Genomic DNA, 22909 nt, shown 5'->3' with positions numbered 1-22909 from the left:
TCCATTGTTCATTATTGATCTGTGAAACTGAAAATATTCTAGGACGAAGTTGCTAGTGGTAATACTACTAATAATACTATGAGCCAGAACTTGCATATGACTTTATATATTTCAAACCATGCTGTAATTCTTATGTCATTTTATTCCTTATTTTATCCCTCATGTACAACAAACTTGAGAGATGGGCATGGCCATCTGGAGATGTAGAGAGACAGGGTGATCACCAAGGTATGTAGGTAGCTCACTGACCAGGGGCTGACCTTGGGCCTGAGGACTCTCAGTTCAGCATGCCATGTGCCCACCCTATGGGATTTTACCCAGCAGTCAAGTGTCTCATTCCTGGAGTCTGAAGAGCATCCTTTTGGTGTCCCTAGTGATTCTGGAGAAATCACCCTGAAGATCTGTAATCTGATGCCTCAAGACAGCGGGATTTATACCTGCATAGCAACAAATGACCACGGGACCACATCGACGTCCGCGACAGTCAAAGTGCAAGGTACAGCCTGTTTGTTAGTCAGACCTTTTGAAATAATTTTTTTTTAGACAGGTTCTTGCTCTGTTGCCCAGGCATGATCTCTGTTCATGGCAGCCTTGACCTCCCAGGCTCAAGCAATCCGACCACCTCAGCCTCCTGATTAGCTGGGGCTACAGGCGTGCACCACCACACCTGGCTAATATTTTTTGCATTTTTGTAGAGATGGGATTCTGCTGTGTTTTCTACAATACTTTTTAAAACATTTATTTTTTAAATTTCAGTAAAACACACACAATAAAATTTACCATCTTAACCATTTTTTTAAAATTCAAATAGAGATAGGGTCTTGCTATGTTGTCCAGGCTGGTCTCAAACTCCAAGGCTAACGTGATCCTCCCACCTTGGCCTCCCAAAGTGCTGGGATTACAGGCATGAGCCACTGTGCCCATCCCATCTTAACCATCTTAAAATGTACAGTTTAAAAATAAATAAATAAGGGTACAGTTCAGTGGCATTAAGTACATCCACGTTTTTGGGTTACCATCACCATCATCCATCCACAGAACTTTTTCACCTTCCCATCTTTCTGAAACTGCATCTGTACCTGTTAAGCAATGACTCCCCATTCCCTCCTCCCCAATGCCTCTTGGCCACCACTGCTCTACTTTCTGTTGCTATCAATTTATGTTAGTCAAACTTTTATTTTCTTGAGACAGGGCCTTGCTCTGTCGCCCAGGCTGGAGTGCAGTAGCATGATACCACTCACTGCAGCCTTAACCTCTCCGGCTCAAGCTATCTTCCCACTTCAGCCTCCTAAGTAGCTAGGACTATTGGCATGTGCCACCATGCCCAACTCATTTTTTAAACTTTTTGTAGATGGAGTCTCGAACTCCTGGGCTCAATTGTTCCTTCGGTCTTGGCATCCCAAAGTGCTAGGATTATAGGTGTCAGCCAGCACACCTGGTCCTACATTTTACGTGAACATTATAAGGGCTCCCTGCGACATGGGGGAGAAATTGTCCATTGTAAAAATTCAAAAATAATAAAGTTCTGGCAAATGAGAAGAGAACAAATCTTTCTAAGAGCTGTCTGTGTCCTACCATAAACCTACCATCAACATGTTAGTTCCCTGGCCAAGTTTTATCTTCAGGGTGCAGTATTTAGCCCAAGGAAGAACTTCAGACAGCATGGTGTGTCTCCTGCATCTGCCTTGGGCCTGGAGAAAGGTATGCCACTTGGTGGAGAAGGTCACAGGAAAAAATTGTGACATGGGTTAGGTAATGTTTCCTAGATGACCTTATACCTTGGTATACAATGCCAAGTTCTGCAGAAATAGCACCTGATCCTGATTTCTGTCTCCACAGGTGTTCCAGCAGCCCCTAACCGCCCCATTGCCCAGGAGAGAAGCTGCACCTCTGTGATTCTCCGTTGGCTGCCCCCGTCTAGCACAGGAAACTGCACTATTTCCGGTTACACTGTGGAGTACAGAGAGGAAGGTGCACTATCTTCTGCTCTCCTTTGTCTTGTCTCTTCTTTTAAAACATTTATTTTTAAAATTGTACTAAACACACACACAATAAAATTTACCATCTTAACTATTTTTTTAAAAAATTTGAATAGAGACAGGGTCTTACTATGTTGCCTAGGCTGGTCTCAAACGCCAGGGCTAACATGATCCTCCCACCTTGGCCTCCCAAAGTGCTGGGATTACAGGCATGAGCCACTTTTCTTCTCCTTGATTTTTATTGTTTATTTTTTTGAGACAGAGTTTGGCTTCGTCAACCCAGGCTGGAGTGCAGTGGTGCAGTCGGCTCACTGCAGCCTCCACCTCCTGGGCTCAAGCCAACCTCCCACCTCAGCCTTCTGAGTAGCTGGGACTACAGGCACACACCACCACACCTGGCTAATTTTTGTATTTTTAGTAGAGACAGGGTCTCACTACGCTGCCCAGACTGCTGTGAAACTCCTGAGCACAAACAATCCACTCGCCTCAGTCTCCAGAAGTGCTGGGATTACAGGCATAAGCCACGGCGCCCGGCCTCTGGCTCTTGTTTTCCTGTCTTCTCTTCATCTCTAGGAGGTCCTTCAGAATTGTAAACACATTAGCCTCTTCATCTTTCAGAAGTTGTTCCTTGTCGTGTCTTCCAACTCAGCTCAGAGGCCTCAGTGCCAGATTACAGCTGCCTTCTAATCCCAGATGTTCAGCAGCTCTTTTGGTTAAGATGATCCAAACCTCCCTGACATATTTATGACCCAGGGCAGGTTTCAAGGTGCCTTCATACATATATCCCTACTTAACACGCTCGATCACCCAGACAGGGATGATCAAGCACATTTTACAGAGGGGGAGGCTAAGGCCTAAAGAACGTTAAGAAAGACAAGATTATAGTTAATGAGAGGCAGAGCTAGCACTAGAACTCAGATGTCTACTTGGCTAATTTGTGATCTTTCTCCCAGAGAAATAACTAGTGTGGTACAGGTGGACTTCTACAACCCCTACCTACCCCCAGATAAAATTAAGATAATATATATTTTTTAATTGTGCCTTTTAAAATTGTACAATTTAAACTGTTAAAATTTGTTACATTTACATGCTAAAAGTGAATGTATTTCTTCAGCAGTTAGAAACAACTGAGACTTCCATCTAGTTAGCAAGAAGAATTAGTTAAAATAGAAGCTGCCAGATGGCTCTAATTGTTAATAACACAACCACAGTTATTCAGAGTCATAACACAATTACTCTGAATCACATTAGGAATTACACAATTGAACTGAAAGCAAGTGCTTGCTACCCTACCCTATCACCCGAACCAAAACCATTTGTTTTATTCTACTTTTCATTATGCTTAGTATTTTAATTCTTCTTTCTCCTTCTTTTTTATTAAACAGTTATCAACCCATTTATTTCTGCATCCTTCTTAAGCTGTTCACTCTTGTGTCTCCCAGGTTAGCACAAAAGTATTAATAGTGAGCTGGGAGACACATTTTACAAAGTTCATATTTACCTTAGCATTATCCAGTTCATAGTTCAGCTCACTAAGTTCTCTTGGGCAAATTGTTTAATATTTCTGAGGCTCAGTTTCTACATCTGTAAAGTAAGATTAGTCCTTTACCTCACTGGATTTCTGTGGATTTAAGACAGAATTAACTTTCTGTCTTAAATCTCATTTAACTATGAGAGAATTATGTTGAAGACACCTTCCACCGGATTTTACATGTACGTAGTGTTCAATGCATGTTAATTTCCATTTTGTTTCGGTTTCCACATGCATATTTTATCTCATGTTATTAATTAAAAATATACTCTTCTGGCCTTATTAAAAGTTTACCTCGTGTCCTCTGTAAATTCTGTATTATCTATGTCTTTTCACTCTGGCACTTGCACATTTGAAAGTAAACAGAATCTGTAGGCCAGCTTCTTCCACGCCTCTCACCATTTATTCTGTCATGTAGGAAATTGAACCCAAACTACCATAGTTGGCCTACAGGCTTGGAGAGCCTGACACAGTAACCACAAGCATCCCTTGAATTGAATGTGTCTGTTTTCCTTTCTTTGTTCGCTGAAGGTCTTTGAAACAATATCCTTTTGGCTTTTCTCTTTCCCTCTCCTGGGAAACCGTACACTAGGTTCTCAGATCTGGCAGCAGTCGGTGGCTTCGACCTTGGACACTTACCTCGTCATCGAAGACCTTAGTCCCGGGTGTCCTTATCAGTTCAGAGTCAGTGCCAGTAACCCCTGGGGAATCAGCCTTCCCAGCGAGCCCTCGGAGTTTGTGCGACTTCCAGAATATGGTGAGTCCCAGCCTAGCCCTGGCCCCCCAGGCAGTGGGGGCGAGACACCTGGCTGCCTGTCACAGACTCATGGGCACGTTGACATGTCAGGCCACCATGCAAGAGGCACCTGGTGGCTCCAGTCAGGCAACATTTTAGAGGCCTGAAAAGAATGTTTCTGTAAAGTCTAGCTCCAAGCATCTTGGGCAAATGTTAGGTCTCCACCGATGCCTACCCCTGCATCTGCCAAGTTCCCTGGGGACTGAGTATGCCCCAGGAAAGGAGAGTTACAGGCAGGAGTCACGAGTCTTATGGATGTTCTCTGCCCCTCTTCTGAGACAGTGAAACAAGCCTCCTCCCACCCGGGCACCCCTGCCAGCCGTAAACGTACCTCCCTGCATGAGGGACTCACCCACTTCAAATGGGGGAGAGAAAAGCCACCTGGCTGAAGGGCTTCACTACAACATGAGGATTTCATAGTTTCCTCACCCCCAATCATCCTAGAATTTTTTTTCAACATGGATATAATTTTATGTAGATTTGTTTAAAAATTAACTAAGATACACATATAGCTAGCTAAATACGAGTATTTTACAAATAAGGTTCTTATTTTGCCCAAATCATCTTCGTCCCAGGGACATTTTGGAAGAGAAAACTTGGCTATCCTAAAGAAATCTCCAGGCCAGGCGCGGTGGCTCATGCCTGTAATCCCAGCACTTTGGGAGGCCCAGGCGGGTGGATCACGAGGTCAGGAGATAGAGACCATCCTGGCTAACACGGTGAAACTCCGTCTCTACTAAAAATACAAAAACAAAATTAGCCAGGTGTGGTGGCGGGCGCCTGTAGTCCCAGTGCTTGGGAGGCTGAGGTGGGAGAAGGTGTGAAACCAGGAGGCAGAGCTTGCAGTGAGCCGAGATAGCACCACTGCACTCCAGCCTGCACGACAGAGGGAGACTCTGTATCAAAAAAAAAGAAAAAGAAAACATATAGATGGTATATAAGTCATAGTCATCATATATTATAAATCAAAGGTACTTTATAAATATTAATTTAGTGCCAGGTGCAGTGGCTCGTGCCTGTAATCCCAGCACTTTGGGAGGCTGAGGTGGGTGGATCACGAGGTCAGGAGATCGAGACCATCCTAGCTAACACAGTGAAACCCCATCTCTACTAAAACTATGAAAAAAAAAAAAAAAAAAAAAAAGCCGGGCGTGGTGGCAGGCGCCTGTAGTCCCAGCTACTCGGGAGGCTGAGGCAGGAGAATGGCGTAAACCCGGGAGGCGGAGCTTGCAGTGAGCCGAGATCACGCCACTGCACCCCTGCCTGGGCGACAGAGCGAGACTCCGTCTCAAAAAAACAAAACAAAACAAAAAAAACAAAAACAAAAACAAAAAGAAAGAAAGAAATCGCCAAATGGTGAGACTTCGGGCAGTGCAAGGGAGTGGTCTGTGTGTACTGGGGAGAGCAGTGGGTGGGGGGCTGCTGACTGTACTCGAAAGACAATGGACCTGTGTGCTTTGGGGTTAAGGGAATTCTGGAGTCTCCAGAGGGGTCTGGGAAACCCTCTAAGTCACCTCTGCCGGACCCAGAAATGCTCTCCAGTTCCAGCCCCACTGTCAGTCCAGTTTTCTCCCAGTGACTTTGGCTTTGTTCCCACGAGCCTGTGACTCATGCAGAAACCTAGGCCCTGGGTCTCCGTTTCCTCAGAATTCAAGATGGATAAGCTGCCTTCAGTCTCAGCCAGGCTGTGCTCTGGGAAACCTGAGGGAACTGGCTCCAGGGTCAGCCGAGCCAGGCTGCTCATGTGACCCCTATCCTCCCAGGCCGCTTACTTGCTCCAGCCCCAGATGATGCTGTGTGTTTTGCTGTTTGTGAACCTTGGTCCCCAACAGATGACACAAATGCGTATTGCTGTGCATGCTGTGTGTGTGTGTGTGCACGCGTGCATGAATTATTGCCAAGGAATTGACACATCACACAAGGTAATACTGCCAAAGAATCTACCCAAGCATATATTGTGGGTTAAGTTAAATCCTTCAGTATACCAGATAAGCTCATTAATGCCTGAGAAGAGTGGGATAAGAAAGAGAATTTTTTCTTTTTTTTTTTTTTTTGGAGACAGGGTCTCGCTCTGTCTCCCAGGCTGGAGTGCGGTGGCGCGATCATAGCTCACTGCAGCCTCAACCTCCTGGGCTCAAGTGATCCTCCAACCTCAGCCTCCTGAGAAGCTGGGACTACAAGTGTACACCACCACACCTGGCTGATTTTTAATTTTTTGTAGAGACAGGGTCTTGCTATGTGGCTCAGGCTAGAAAGAGAAATTTCTAAAATGTATTTTCCTTTTCTCCTTTCTTGACCTTGTAACTTTTCCCTTCATTCTCTGCATCCTCCTTATACCCCTGATTTTCACCAGCTTTTCTAGGCTTTCAAAGTGTTCTTTTATCCCTTTTAAATTTTTCTCCCAAATTTATCTTTTAAAATATCCAGAAGTCATATTTCTGATTGTCCTGAGTTTTCCCTTTGTTTAAGTAGACGGGAGAGAGAAGCCAACTCTGTCATGTCAGTTTCCCCTTGGAAGATTTTTTAAAATAACATTCCAGAGAATCATGGCATTTTCCCACTAAGTCAGACTCCGTATTTGGTCATGAGAATTGCTTTGGGGTTGCTCTGGAGCTTTTCTGTTAATTTTTTCTTTATTCTTATATGACATCCTCGATATTGTAAATGGATTCTCTCTCTTCCGAAGATGCTGCTGCTGATGGTGCCACCATTTCTTGGAAGGAAAATTTTGACTCAGCTTACACTGAGTTGAATGAAATTGGAAGGTAATGACACAGTTTTCTATTCCTTCGTTCATGAACACCTAGCAACATCACATCAGAATAATAACTTTTTGTTGTTGTCATTGTTTATTTCTTTTACAAATGCAATTCTTTCCATAGCAAGAAAACAACTAAAATATTTATATATTCTACTGTTCTTTTTCTTTTCTTTTCTTTTCTTTTTTTTTTTTTTTTTTTTTTTTTGAGATGGAGTTTCACTCTTGTTGCCCAGGCTGGAGTGCAATGGTGCAATCTCGGCTCCACCGCAACCTCCGCCTCCCAGGTTCAAGCAATTCTCCTGCCTCAGCCTCCCGAGTAGCTGGGATTACAGGCATGTGCCACCACGCCCAGCTAATTTTGTATTTTTAGTAGAGACGGGGTTTCTCCATGCTGGTCATGGCTGGTCTCGAACTCCTGACCTCAGGTGATCCTCCAGCCTCGGCCTCCCGAAGTGCTGGGATTACAGACATGAGCCACCCACCCGGCCATTTCTACTGTTATTTTTCTAACCTCTTAAGTTGGATTCTTCATTCATCAATTCTCAGCCTTTCTTCTTTTCTAATATGAAAATTTAAGGCCCAAAATTTTCTTCAAACTACAATTTTAGCTATAGGTCTGAGTTTTGATATGCAGTATTTTCCTTATTAGTTATATGTAGTTTTCTCCAACCATGAATTTTTATTTGATCTCGCTATAATGGAAACATGTTTTTATATATATGAGATTTTTAAATGTATGAGTTTTTAAAAGTATCTTTTTATTACTGATTTCTGACTTAATTTGCATTGTGGTCAGAAAATCTATATGGTACTGATTCCTTGGTTTTTGTTTGGACCTGCTTTATGAGTAGCACATGATTAATTTTTGTAAAAACTTCCATATGTTCCTGGGAAGACTGTATAATCACTAATTGTTGGGTATAGATCTCTATATTGCCCGTGTACCAAGCACATTAATTATTTTATGAGGATTTCTAATCCCAGTCCTCCCCCTGCCACACATATACACATCCATACCTTTCTCTTTCTCTCTCTCACTTGCAGTATTTTGGTTAGAGAACATTTAGTGTGTCCTCAAAAATAAAATGGATACAAATATGACTTTTAACAGAAAAATTAAAACTCTATCACCTGGCCCACAAAATAGTTGATGGGAAAGAAACAAAAGGGGTTCATCCCTATACATGCTTTAGCCTCCAGGTGGTCTGGGTGAGGGAATGTGGGTAGATCTTACAGTTGCCCACCCATAAGATCATCCCCTCGGATGTATAAATAAAAGAATACCCACTAACAATGGGCCATCGGCATCATCTCTATCTCTGATTGGCATCTCTCAGTGAAGCATAACATTTTTTAACTGGTGTGGTTGTGACAGAAGTTATAGAGGAAGCCAAATGGTCCTTATTCCTGTGTCTTCGGCAGGAGTCGCCATGTCATTCCTGCCTTCCGTTACAGCAGCTTTCATCAAAAACAAACTCTACCTCTCCTTTCCTGTCTTCTTTGTGTAGCCAAACAGAAGAAAAAAGCCAAGGAAATGTATGTGATGATGATGATGATAATGAGGATCTCCGTATCTATAGCATTGTAGATACTAAGCAGATCCTACATACAAATGTCATTTTTGTTTATTTGTTTGAGCCCTACTGCTTAATACACAAACATTATTTAATTTAATCCATACAACACTATGAGATACTGTTTGAGCAGATTTTCTTTCTTTTTTCTTTCTTTTTTTTTTTTTTTAAAAAAGATAGAGATCGGGTATTGTTATGTTGCCCAGGCTGGTCTTGAATTCCTGGGTTCAAACGATCCTCCTACCTCCGCCTCCCAAAGTGCTGGGATTATAGGCCTGAGCCACTACACCCGGCTGAGTATATTGTCTTTTTGTCTTCTTTTTTCTTTTTTCTTTTTTTGAGACAGGGTCTGTCTCTGTCACCAGGGCTGGAATACAGTGGCACTATCATAGCTCACTGCACACTCAATCTCCTGAGCTCAAGCAATCCCCCCAGGCTTGCAGGAGGATGATCAGCCTTCCAAGTAGCTGGGACTACAGGTGCACACCACCACACCTGGCAAACTTTTACAAGAATTTTTTGTTCTTGTTTTGTAGAGATGGAGTTCTCACTATGTTGCCCAGGCTGGTCTCAAACTCCTGGCTCAAGCAATCCTTCCGCCTCAGTCTCCTAAAGTGTGGGATTACAGGCATGAGCCACCCATCTTACCCAGCTTGAAGTATATTTTCAGTAAAGGAAACTCAGGGTCAGATTAAGTAACTTTCTCAAGGTCCCACAACTCGGAGGTGTGGAGCCAGGATTCAAATTCTGGGCTACCTAACTCCAAGCCTGGGCTTGTTTTACTAGTATATATTGTTTCTCATCATATCAATTATTGTCCAAAATAAGCTCTAGTAACTGAAATCTAGTTTGCTCTATTATGTTGAAATTTGTGAAGCTAAACATGACCCCCAATAATGGGCCAATTAAATCCCCAGCTAGTTCTAAATGAAATCAGTTTCATCACCTGGATGTCCCAGTTAATTCCTCCTGGAGACATGCGTTTGCTATTATTAGCCATAGATTAAGGCATGTTTTAGCTAAAACAGATGGCTAGTTTGATATTTCTCAAAGGGAAGATCAATTTTCTTATCTGTTCAAAAGTAATCAATGTTTTTGTTTTAAAGTCTCTAACAGCCTGAAGCTTTTCCTCTCTCCCAAGAATAGTCCTCATATTTTCAGAAGATCTTTTCAAAATGTTGTACATTAACAGAATAGAAATAATACATGGAAATTCTTATTCTTTTTCCTTATTTCTTTGAGACAGGGACTCACTCTATTGCCCAGGCTTGAGTGCAGTGGTGTGATCACTGCTTACTGCAGCCTCGACCTTCCAGGCTCAAGTGATCCTCCTACCTCAGCCTCCCAAGTAGCTGGGACTACAGGCGTGAGCCATCACAGCCAGCTAATTTTTGCATTTTTTTGTAGATACGAGGTTTCATCATGTTTCTCAGGATAATCTCAAACTCCTGAGCTCAAGCAATCCACCCACCTTGGCCTCCCAAAGTACTGGGATTACAGGCATGAGCCACCGCACCCGGCCAAAATAATACATGGAGATGTTAATGTGAGACACAGGAAAGGTATTTGTGTCAGGGCCGTGGAAGTGAATCGACTTTCTTCATCATACCTAAACTGGAATTCTGGGCCTTTGTGACTATTCTGTTAAAAGGAGCGCTCTGATAATTAAATACTATAAAAAACCACAGTGCAGGAAGGAATATGTTCTCTCCTACAGCACATCCTAGAAGGAAAGGGCACTTGAGTATGGCATGTTTAACCAGGAATGAACTATATAGGCAACAATGCAGTATAAAGAAGGCAGGGGGTTGTCACTGGAAATGCTGACCATTGCCTATACCCATTGCTATACAGAAAGGTAGCAGTACCAGGTCTCCAGGTGAGATGGCAGGTTGAACACAGGCATCTATTTTCACTTCCTCCTAAATTTCATTGAAACTACAATGAAGGGTTTTTTTTTTTTTTAAAGTAGGCATATAAGAATGAGGACATTGGAAGAAGAGACAAAAATAAAGTATTAGACACAGAAAAACAGATGAAAGAATGGTAAATGATCTTGAAGAACTGAGTCAGTCAGTCATGGGGTCAAATGAGGGCCAGTGTAATTTTTGCAGCAGAATTACCCAAAGGCTCAGGTATTAGGAGCATCAAGTACTCTGGAAGTAGGTAGAAGGAGGATGCTAAAATTGAAAGGATTGGCTAAAATTTTTTGAGAAGTTGTGTCTCAGAAGGGAGTGAAAACTGATGTCTGTGTGCAGCCTGCCATCCTTACCTGGAGACCTGGTCCTACCTTTTTAGATTCTATACAGGCAACCGGTCAGCATTCTCAAGGGATAAGCTGGCTCCAAATCTGCTCCCCAGCTTCAAATATCTGTGTGATTGTCTTTCCTCATCCAAGAAAAGACTGGTTCCTTCCTTGTTCCTTCCTTCTTCCCTTCCTTCCTTCCTTCCTTCCCTCCCTCCCTCCCTCCCTTCCTCCCTCCCTCCCTCCTTCCTTCCTTCCTTCCTTTTTCCCTCCTTCCATGCCTTCCTCCCTTCCTCCCTCTTCCTCTCTTTCTCGTTTCTTTGTTTCTTTTGTTGTGGTGGTGGTTGTTGTTTTAGGACAGGGTCTCACTCTGTCACCTAGGCTGGACTGCAGTGGCTCAATCACTACATCCTTGACCTCCTGGGCTCAAGTGATCCTCTTAGCCTCCCAAGGAGCTGGGACTACAGACACACACCATTATGCCCAGCTAATTTTTAAATTTTTCGTAGAGACAAGGTCTCCCTGTGTTGCCCAGGTTGGTCTCGAATTCCCAGGTTCAAGTAGTCCCCCCACCTTGGCCTCCCAAAGTGCTGGGATTGCAGGCATAAGCCACCATGCCCGGCCTGGAGTTTTATTTTCTGGAAAGGGAAAAATGGAGCATCCCTGCCCTTGGGGACACCACGCACAGTTGAAGGCAGTGGAGCCATTCTGCAAACAGGGACAATATGAGAATGTATGCATGCTGGGTACTGAGAACCCAGCTCTCTTATCCGCTGGACCTCCAGAGGTTGACAGCCAGGGTTTCACCCTCTAGGCAGAAAGCAGGGGGCTCTTTCTCCGGGAACTCTAACCAGCCCAAAAGGAAAGACTTAAAGATACTGATTATGGAGCTTTCCCATCTGAGCAGTCTGGTCAAATTACTCTGTAGTAAAGTAAAAGTTGACAGGCTTCACCCACAAGCTCAGAGCTTCTAAACATCTTTTTTCTTTTTTTTCTTTTTTTTAGACACTCCAGTCTGTCTCCCAGACTGGAGTGCAATGATGCAATCTCGACTTACTGCAACCTCCACCTCCCAGGTTCAAGCGATTCTCCTACCTCAGCCTCCCGAGTAGCTGGGATTACAGGTGCCTGCCACCACACCCAGCTAATTTTTGTATTTTTAGTTGAGACGGGATTTCTCCATGTTGGCCAGGCTGATCTCAAACTCCTGACCTCAGGTGATCTGCCTGCCTCAGCCTCCCAAAGTGCTGGGATTACAGGTGTGAGCCACCATGCCCTGCCACCAAACACGTTTTTATTCCTGAACTTTCAAAATGAGCCGACTTCTAATGCCGGCCATGATATAGTAAACCCACTGTAGCCTTTATCTCCCACTGATTACAACCAGAATCCCGGACAAGATACAAAAAGCAATACCTGGGTATTAAATTAAATAATAGAGATGAGAATGGAAAGTCAAGAGACTTGGGCTGGATGTGGTGGTTCACGCCTATAATCCCAGCACTTTGGGAGGCTGAGGCAGGAGGATCACTTGAGCCCAGGAGTCCAAGACCAGCCTGGGCAATATGGTGAGACTTCATCTCTAAAAAAAATAAAAGACAAGACTAGCTAGGCACGGTGGTGCACACCTGTAGTCCCAGCTACTTGGGAAGCTGAGGTGGGAGGATTGTTTGAGCCTAGGAGGTCGAGATCGCACCACTGCATTCCAGTCTGGGTGACAGAGCAAGAGCCTGTTTCAAAAAACTAAAAGGAAAGAAAGAAAAGTAAAAATTTGAAGAATGGCTAATGACAAGGAGAATAGCAGTTTCCTTCCTTCCTTCCTTCCTTCCTTCCTTCCTTCCTTCCTTTCTTCCCTTATTCCTTCCTTCCTTTTTTCTCTTATTCCTTCCTTCCTTTTTTCTTCTTTCCTCTTTTCTCCTTTATCTCCCCAGCTTTGATACAAGTGTGGGCCAAATCAAAGAACTATGTAGCATGCACAAAGAGCAAAAACTCCAAGAAAAACCCACATTTCTGGCCAAAGGACAAAGAAAGGGGAACCCTTTGAGTGGAGAGAACAGAATAATTCATGCTTTGTTTGTTTTTTTCTGTCTCCTTACTGTCACTCCTTCACCCCAAGGGCAGTCATGTGAAACTGCATGACAGTGCAGGAAGCTAAACCTCTGAGGGAATCCCATCTTTCTGGCCAGACAACTTCAAAAAGGGGCACTTAGGAGATAAAGAATGCGGGGGAAATCTCAGGAGAAAGCAAAAGAAGATCTCCTAATTCTATATGAAATGACTCAAATCCTGGGCCACCTTCCGGCTGTGCATGTGTAAGGCACATTCAAAGAAATATAGCAAGGCTCTGAGAACTGGACTATGATGTAAACCACTGCGCAGTGACTGTTTAGCTTCAGACTACTCTTTGTGTGGTGCTCACAAGAGGCAGACCTAAAAGCATAGTAAACACTTTGAAAGCTGAACTGACAATAGAACCACCTCCCACAGAAGGTGAGACGGAACTTGCAGCCTGAACCTAACCAAGCTGATTACTGACCAAAACATACAAATAAACCAAAAATCAACCTTCTCCAAAGGATTTTAACAGAATCAGAGTCTCACAACATAACATTCAAAATGTTCAGGATACAATCTAAAATTGCTCAACATTACAAAAAGCAGAAAAAAACTTAAAAAATTCTTGGGAAGAAAACAATCAACAGATGCCAGCTCTGAGATGATCCAAATATTGGAACTATCACACAAAGACTTTAAAGTAGCAATTACAACCATCTTCTGTAAGGTAAAGGTGAACACTCTTGAAATGAATGGAAAGATAGAAGTTATTGGCAGAGAAATAGAAATTATTTTTAAATGAAAATTGCATAACAAAAAATAGAATATCTAACATTTTAAAATTTACAGCATGGATTCAATAACAGAACAAAGCTGATGGAGGAGTTGGTGAAATTGAAGAGGAAGAAATATAAATTATCCAACATGAAGAATAGAGAGAAAAAATGTTTTACAAATATTAGACATAATCCCAGGGTCCTATGGAAAAATATCAAAGGGTCTGACATTCATGTCATTAGAACTCCTGAAGGAAAGAAAAAAGTGATTTGTGCAGAAAAAATTTTTGAAAAAATAGCGACTAGAAATGTCCCAAATTTGGCAAAAGACACAAATTTTTAAAGAAGCTTAGTGACCTAAATAAAAAACAAACAAAAACCATGCCCAGAACACATTATAATCAAACTGCCAAAAACAAATATATGAAAAAAAATCTTGAAAGAAACAAGAGAAAAAAACAACATATTACATTCAGGTAGAACAGTGACTCAAATGACAGCAGATTTCTCATCAGAATCCATGGAGGCAAGAAGACAACAGAACCAACATCTTTAAAATGCTGAAAGAAAAGAGCTAGCCACCAATAATTCTAAATCTAGCAAAAAATATCCTCCAGGTGAAATGAATTTAACTACTAAGAATTTCTGAACAGTTGAGGAAAATCTTTAACATTAAAGACAGAAATCAAAACAAAAGTAGAAGAAAGTAAACACACTATATAGCAAAAGACTTCCAAAAACTCTCATTAGTATCCTTAGATAAAGGATAATATTGAAATTATAAAACAACGGGAGGCTGAGGCAGGAGAATGGCGTAAACCCGGGAGGCGGAGCTTGCAGTGAGCCGAGATCTGGCCCCTGCACTCCAGCCTGGGCGACAGAGCGAGACTCCGTCTCAAAAAAAAAAAAAAAAGAAAGAAATTATAAAACAAGAGCATAATTCTACAAAAAACAAAAAAACAACAAACAACCTTTTTTTTTTTTTTAAGACAGAGCCTTGCTCTTTCACCCAGGCTGGAGTGCAGTAGCACAATCTCAGCTCAGTGCAGCCTCTGCCTCCCAAGTTCAAGTGATTTTTGTGCCTCGGTCTTCCAAGTAGCTGGGATTACAGGCACGCACCACCATGCCTGGCTAATTTTTGTATGTTTAGTAGAAATGGGGTTTCACCATGTTGTCCAGGCTGGTCTTGAACTCCTGACCTCAAGTGATCCACCCACCTTGGCCTCCCAAGGTGCTGGGATTACAGGCGTGAGCCACTGCAACTGGCCTGAAAACCTTAATAGAAGTGTGGGAAGACAGTGTTGAGGAAATTTCCCAGAAATCTGAGTAACCGGAAAAAAAAAAGGGAAATAGAATAGGAAAAGAAGAATTAGAGGACTAGACTAGAAGGTCCAATTTGAAAAACAGAAATTCCAGAAAGAGAGAATAGAACAAATTATACAGAGAAGAAGGAATTATTTCTAAAAAATAAAATATTCCCAGAATGAAAAGACATTAGTTTACTAATTGAGAGAGCACCTGAGTGCCCAACCTAATGGATGAAAATAGATCATACTGCAGCACATAATTGTGAAATTTCTCAACACTTAGGAAGAAAGAAGAGCCTACAAATTCTCCATGAAGAAAAGGGGTCATGAAGGATTAGGAATCATAATGCTTTAGACATTAACAGTTAACATTACCAATAACAATAGAAGTTGGAAGGCAACAGAATAATTCCTTCAAAATTGTGATTGAAAAATTTTCCAACTGGATTATACTCGGCTAAACTCACAATCAAGTATAAAAGTAGAATAAGTACAAATTTTCAGATATGCAAGTCTGAAACAATTTATTTCCCATGCACTCTTTGTCGGAAATGATTGAAGATTGCATTCTGTCGGAAAAAGGAAAAGTATTCATAGTTTACTAGAGGCTCAACTGTGAATAGCATAGACATAGTGTAGTAATGTAGACACTGAATATTGATTATAATTTTATTGGGAGGACAGTGGATGGGGATAGCAGTTATGTGGCAGGGACAGAGGAAGGAGGCTAAAATCTCATCTTCCATAGTGGGATGTCAACAGAAATAATTAAAACTGAAAAATGAAGAAGTAGCCACTCAAAGCATATGATTGAGAGTCATATAAGTAAATATTTCAATAATCTGCTAAACTATATTAAATTGATGTATTAAACTGCCTCGCAGGCCAGGCACGGTGTCTCATGCCTAATTCCAGCACTTTGAGGGGCCAAGGTGGATGGATCGCTTTGAGCTCAGGAATTCAAGACCAGCCTGGGCAACATGGCTAAATCCCATCTCTACAAAAAAAATACAAAAAATTAGACAGGTATGGTGGTGCATGCCTGTAGTCCCAGCTACTTGGGAGGCTGAGGTTGGAGGATCACTTGAGCTTGGGAGGCAGAGATTGCAGTGAGCCAAGATCATGCTACCACACTCAAGCCTGGGTGACAGAGCAAGACTCCAGGGAAGGAAAAATGGGGATGCATTTTTTTTTTTAAATAACAAATCTGTAAAGATAATTGACTTTTTTAACCATGGGGCTGCATAACTTTAACAACTACAAACCTTTTTCTAAAAATGAAGCTAGCAGTACCTTGATGTGGCCACTAAATTCAGGAGAGCTATCCTCAACATTCAATTGTTTTCATTGTTCCATTTCACTCCTCTGCTAGAAGTAACTTATGATAATCAAACTCACAAAGAGAGCACTGTTGAAAACCAGAATGGCAATTTATTAATTTGTAATGTGACACAAAACTGCCATTTTGACCAAATATTTGCTTACTGTGCCAAGAATGATATTTGGTAAATAATGTATGTTCAATAAATACTTGTCTAAGACTTGTTTTACTAATTAGTACATTATTTTTAAAAAACAATTTTTTTTAAAGAGAAAGGGTCTCACTATGTTGTCCAGGCTGGTCTCAAACTCCTGGGCTCAAGCAATCCTCCTGTCTCAGCTTCCCAAAGCACTGGGATGACAAGCACGAGCCATTGCACCTGGCCTTATTAGCACATTATTTTATTTTATGCAAATATATGATGGGAAAAAAAGTATTATTAAAAAGTTGCCTTTTGAGCACAGAGCCAGGTCAAGGAGGCAGTTAGATGATCTTCATGGTGGCCATGACACACCCATTTCTGTTGGAGGAATGGGCTGGTCTTCAGACTGTTCACTCCTCTGCTCGTGGGTTAGGACACCTCATGGGCAGGGCTTGGATGGTGCTGCCTTATCACCTTGCTGACCCTCCCTTCATCTGCCCCATTGCTGACCTGTGCCCCTACAGAGCTCTCTTGCCACCTTCCACAGGGCAACAGCTGTATCTGGGAACCATTCTATTTCAGAAGTTGGTAATTTTGTCAGATGTAATAATGGCAGAGTGGTTATATATTTCTAAGTGTTCTTGTCAATAGGGATGTAAACTGAAGTATTTATTAATGAAATGACATTATATCTGGATTTGCTTAAAATACTCCAGGGGAAAAAAAAAGCAGCGTATAGAAAAGATATAGATGAAACAAAATTGATTAAAAGGTTCATGATTATTGAAGTTGGCTGCATAGGAGATCTATTTTGCTATTTTCTTCACTTTTGTGTATATTAGAAAGTTTTCATAATAAAAAGATAACAAATATAAAATAAAATGAAACAAGGGACTCTTTAAAAATGTTTTTAATGAGAGCTAAGCTATGAGGACACAAAGGCGTAAGAATGATACAATGGACTTTGGGGACTCGGGGGAAAGGGTGAGACGGTGGTGAGAAATAAAAGACTACACACTGGGTACAGTGTACACTGCTTGGGTGATGGGTGCACCAGAATCTCAGAAATCACCATTAAAGAACATATTCACGTAACCAAACACCACCTGTTCCCCAAAAACCTGTTGAAATTAAAAAAAAAAAGGCCGGGCGCGGTGGCTCAAGCCTGTAATCCCAGCACTTTGGGAGGCCGAGGCGGGCGGATCACAAGGTCAGGAGATCGAGACCACAGTGAAACCCCGTCTCTACTAAAAATACAAAAAAAAATTAGCCGGGCGCGGTGGCGGGCGCCTGTAGTCCTAGCTACTCAGGAGGCTGAGGCAGGAGAATGGCGTGAACCCAGGAGGCGGAGCTTGCAGTGAGCCGAGATCGCGCCACTGCACTCCAGCCTGGGCAACAGCGTGAGACTCCGTCTCAAAAAAAAAAAAAAAAAAAAAAAAAAAAAAGAAATTAAAAAAAAAAAAAATCCAATTTGCAGTGGCTCTACAGTCTGGCCTTTTCATCATGTCATGGCCCCATAAAGAGGTAGCATTTGTGCTAGACCTTGAAGGAAGTAGAATTGGTATGTATGAGAAGGAGAAAAAAACAATAAAAATGTTTTAAAAATTATCATTGAGTAGAATTCCTCCTTCTTTAACATTATTGCTGTTTCTATTGTTGTATTTCACAGAAATATGTATTCTGCCTAGAAAAGAAAACTGAATTGCCATTGATGGTCAAAATGGCAGAGAAAAATATTGGTTAAAAAAATTATATTAGTTAGGCCAGGCATAGTGGCTCACACCTGTAATCCCAGGGCTTTGGGAGGCCGAGGCAAGAGGCTTGAGCCTGGAAAGTTGAGGCTGCAGTGAGCCATGATCACATCACTGCTCTCTAGCCTGGATAACAGAGCAAGACCCTGTCTCAAAAAAAAAAAAAAAAAGCTTTATATTATATATAAAAATATAATGTATAATATAATTATATTATATAATATATTAGTTTTTGACATCTCAAAAAAACCTAAAATGCTAAAGAAGGAAAATGGATTTCTGAATAACATTATAATTAAAAATATAGGAGAGTAGGATTCCTAATAAAATCTATCTGACCACTTCACACAAAACTTTACTTATCCATGAATAAAATATATCTAGTTAATTGATGAATGTTGGTAAACTTTCCCTTTTGCTTTTCCAGAGGCCGTTTCTCTATAGTAAAGAAATGCATTCACAAAGCTACCCGCAAAGATGTGGCTGTGAAATTTGTTAGTAAAAAAATGAAGAAGAAAGAACAGGCTGCCCACGAGGCTGCCCTGCTTCAGCACCTACAGCACCCTCAGTACATCACTCTCCATGACACCTATGAGTCCCCCACGTCCTACATCCTGATCTTGGAACTGTAAGTACAGATGCTGTCTGTCTAAAGTCGCCCCCATCCATTTGGGTTAGCTCTTGCCCACAATTAATGGAAAAGACAGTTACGTTTTATACAAGGTCCTATCATTTGCAAAGTGCTGCATATAACATGCACTCTCTCCCCCATTTTATAATCAATGTCATTTCCATTTCAAAGATTAAAACATCATAATAGGGATAAGGGAAGTCCTTAGAACTAGCTCCTTAAGACTAGGAATAGAGAAGCTGGGACTTGAACCCATATCCCTCTCCCTTCCATGTTTATTTTCTTTCTATTATGGACTCTTGGGCTGGGCATGAGTTTGGGAAGAGCTTGTCAACAGTAGGCTGATTGACAGGGTGGAGTTGAAAGAGAGGGCTCTGTGTGTCAGTTCACCACCATAGCATCTCCAGTCTACCACCCAAGAAATTCCTTCTAGGGGAGAGCCTTACCTTCAAAACATTCCACTCATTCCAGATTTCCTAGGGACTTAGGCAACCATATACCCCTAGAATAGATTTAATAAAGCAATCATGTCCCATTCTCCCCACCACTACCCCAGACTAAGAAGAAACAGTATGCTCTGTGGTTTAGATAAAGATCACAGAGATGAAAGAGAACAGAGTCTTTTCAGAAGTGATACAAGTAACAGAAATGTGATCAGATTGGTGCTAATGAGGCCCTTGGCCTAGACAGGAGACAGACATTTCTGCCAAAGACCATTGCTGTGTATGGCTCCACAAGAACCCGTTTTCAGTAAAGAAGTGCCTGCATTTTCAGCTTTTCAACTACCATGTTAGTCCAGCTGTTGCGTGATTGTTAGTCTAGGCGTGTGTGTACGGGATCTTTCAGTGAGTAACTTGCCACGAATTTATTTATGATAAAATAAGAAAGCAAAAATGCAAGCAAGTTTGGCTATTTTTAAAATCAGCTGGAAAAAAACAGAGGGGACAAAAGCAGTGCTGCTAGCATCTGTAATCCTTTTGTGAAACTTTTAAACTGTATGTGGTTAAGTAGTTGGCAGTTTGTCACTTTAGACTTAACAGTCTTTTTCAGAGCCTGACCTGTCTGTAGGGAACCTCCTAACTCAAAAGGCATATTCTATTGCTAGTGAACCTATACTTGTCCACAGATGACAGCATCTGTGCTTGAGTTCCAATGAAAGGTATTGTCACTATGTACCAGGTTGAATTCAGCTGACCCAGAACTTCTGCCCCTTCAGACTTGCCAACTACTGTTTTAAGGGAAGGTGCTGATAGTGGGCGACTGCAGTGCAATGGAAAGAAGCTGCTCTTGGAATGAGGAATCTGGGCTCACGTCCCAGCTCTGTGATTTGAAGCAGAATACTTAGTTTGCCAGGGCCCTGGGTTCTCATCTGTGAAGACTGAAATTCCTCCAACATCCCAGAGATGTTGCAGGGATTAAGTTAGATGAATAGTGGGTTGAACTAGTTTAGCAAATATTTACTGAGCACTCACTATGCACCAACCACCATCCAGACCAGGGCCAGGGCTGGGGGAACAAAGGTATAGTTATAAGGGTAGTTTAGAGGAGGCAGAGGTAGAGTTTATAGGGGGGAAAGGGCTGGGCACGATGGCTCCTGCCTGTAATCCTAGCACGTTGAGAGGCCGAGGTGGGCGGATCACTTGAGGTCAGAAGTTCGAGACCAGCCTCGCCAACATGGTGAAACCCCATCTCTACTAAAACTACAAAAATTAGTTGGGCGTGGTGGCGCACACCTGTAATCCCAGCTACTCGAGAGGCTGAGGCAGGAGAATCGCTTGAACCCAGGAGGTGGGGGTTGCATTGAGCCAAGATCACACCACCACACTCCAGCCTGGGCCACAGAGTGAGACTCCGTCTCAAAAAACAAACAAACAAAACAAAACAAAAAAAACAGGGGGAAAAGATGTAGCTTTTGCCCTCAAGGAGTTACATGTCTAATGAGGAAGACCAATAGATAGATGGATGGATGATTTTAATATAACATGGTAAATACTAAGAAAGACATGCATGCACTGGAGAAGGTTGCTGTGAGAACGTAGGTGCTTGGTTGAACTTGAAGTTCAGGGGAAGTTTGTGGAGAGGCAGTGCCTGAGCTAATCCCTGTGCTGGATCTCATTATCCTGTTATGCTTATGTGGCACATACTTATGCTGCCAATTATGTGACAGTGGCCTCCCCTTAGGTGGTCACCAGAATTGCTGGGAGAGCTTTTCTTTACCAGGCAACTGAGATTTAGATTCCCTATTCTGGGGTGGGATGTGGATATCTGCCTTACCCAAAAACTCTAAAGGTGAACTTGGTGGCTAAGACTCTCTCACTTGGAGCAGTGCTGCTGTTAATTGCTCCCTTAATGACCCCAAGAAGTTCAGGGGAATATATTTAACAAGCCAAATCCTACTCCATCTACTCTGATCACTCTTACCTCACCCCTAGCAGGGTCAGAGGAAAGCAAAAGAGGCTTGCATGGGTTCTAGCCTTTGCTCCTGTTAGGGGAAGTAGAAGACACCAGTGAGAAGAAGCAAGCTAGAGGGGAAGAGGAAAACTTGGCCAGGGTGATTTCAGCTGTAACTGAAAGTCATTTCTGACCCTGGATTAGGCTCCTCTGCATGGGGATTTCCTGGGGATGTGCCTTTAACAACTCAATACATTTGGTAACTCCTTGCTGTAAGAGGACAAAGGGTGGCTGAGAATAGCTACCATCTATTTAGCACTTACCTACGCTACCAATTACGCTTAAATGCTTCATCATCTCATTCCATCCTTGCACAATCCTCATAATGAAATAGGTGAATAGTAATATTCACCCACTATATTATAAGATAATATTAATTCATTATATTAGATTAATATAATGAATAATAATTGTTATTATTTTGTTGCTGTTCTTATTCCCACTTTAAAGATGGTTCACTTTGGTGAAACCAAAACACAGAGTTCAAATGACTTGCTCCCAGCCTTCAGCAGGTAGGTAGCAGAACCAGGATTCGAATCTGGGTCTGGATGGCTCCATATACCATGTTCTCAATCACAGTTCTCAAGGTTGGAAAAGTTGCCCAGAAGGCAAAGGATTCAAAAAGGGATCAAGAGCCGGGCACGGTGGCTCATGCCGGTAATCCCAGCACTTTGGGAGGCCCAGGCGGGTGGATCACTTGAGACCAGAAGTTACTGACCAGCCTGGCCAACATGGCAAAACTCTGTCTCTACTAAAAATACAAAAATTAGCTGGGTGAGATGGCACACACCTGTAATCCCAGCTACTTGGGGAGCTGAGACACCAGAATCGCTTGAACCTGGGAGGCGGAGGTTGCAGTGAGCCGCGATCATGCCACTACACTCCAGCCTGGGCGAAAGACTGTCTCAAAAACAAAACAAACAAATAACAACAACAACAAAAAAGGTGGCAGGGTGGGAGTGGGGCAAAGAATCAATAATGCAAAGAACAAACTTTGCCTACTTTCTGTTTTCCCCAACTAAAAACTGACAAATGAAAGTAGTTTGGCTAGACGCAGTGGCGTCCTCCAGAAATCCCAGCTATGTGAGAGGCTGAAGCAAGAGGATCACTTGAGCCCAGGAGTTCGAGGCTGCAGTGAGCTATGATTGTGCCACAGCATTCCAGCCTGGGTGACACAGTGAGACTTCATTTCTAAAATCAATATAAAATAAAATTAAGAAGTACTTTGCAAAACACACGTGGGGTTGCTTGCAGCCCCTAGGCTACGGTTAATCAGAATATTGCTGAAGTCCCTCTTGGTGAAGGCTTTCTTTACTTAGCAATCAAACCTCTTAAATGGTCGTCACAACATTTTGTTGTGAGCAATTTTTAGAGTTAATGAAGGAGAATGTTTCCTAAACAAGGTCATTCATATTTCTTCCCTGCAGTACACCATATTTGTAAATATATTTATTTTAGTTCTGAATATTACAATAACTTTAGGCTCTAACTAAATATGCATGTGTTGCACATTTAGTCTTCATGTATAACAAGAAGTATGAGAGAGCTTAGAGCTCTTACTGATTTGTATATGTGTTATTTTTCTATTT

The 22909-nt window shown here is 42.1% G+C and overlaps 1 protein-coding gene across 16 annotated transcripts in view; it reads left to right on the top strand.

Annotated features, from left to right (window-relative positions):
* KALRN (kalirin RhoGEF kinase) overlaps window positions 1–22909 on the top strand; it is a 708666-nt gene that overhangs the window by 677368 nt on the left and 8389 nt on the right. For 15 of the 16 annotated variants that reach the window (XM_050781536.1, XM_050781534.1, XM_050781532.1 and 12 more), the window contains 5 exons: window positions 375–496; window positions 1840–1971; window positions 4103–4267; window positions 6993–7071; window positions 18666–18866. In XM_050781536.1, coding sequence (XP_050637493.1) covers window positions 375–496; window positions 1840–1971; window positions 4103–4267; window positions 6993–7071; window positions 18666–18866 — 699 coding nt within the window. Of the gene's footprint in view, window positions 1–374; window positions 497–1839; window positions 1972–4102; window positions 4268–6992; window positions 7072–18665; window positions 18867–22909 lie in introns of those variants that run through there. The other variant, XM_050781539.1, reaches the window with a different exon arrangement.

Source organism: Macaca thibetana, chromosome 2, assembly GCF_024542745.1.
Source record: "Macaca thibetana thibetana isolate TM-01 chromosome 2, ASM2454274v1, whole genome shotgun sequence".
Taxonomy (NCBI): Eukaryota; Metazoa; Chordata; class Mammalia; order Primates; family Cercopithecidae; genus Macaca; species Macaca thibetana.
Note: the sequence above shows the minus strand (reverse complement) of the source record. Positions and strands in the feature narration are given on the sequence as shown.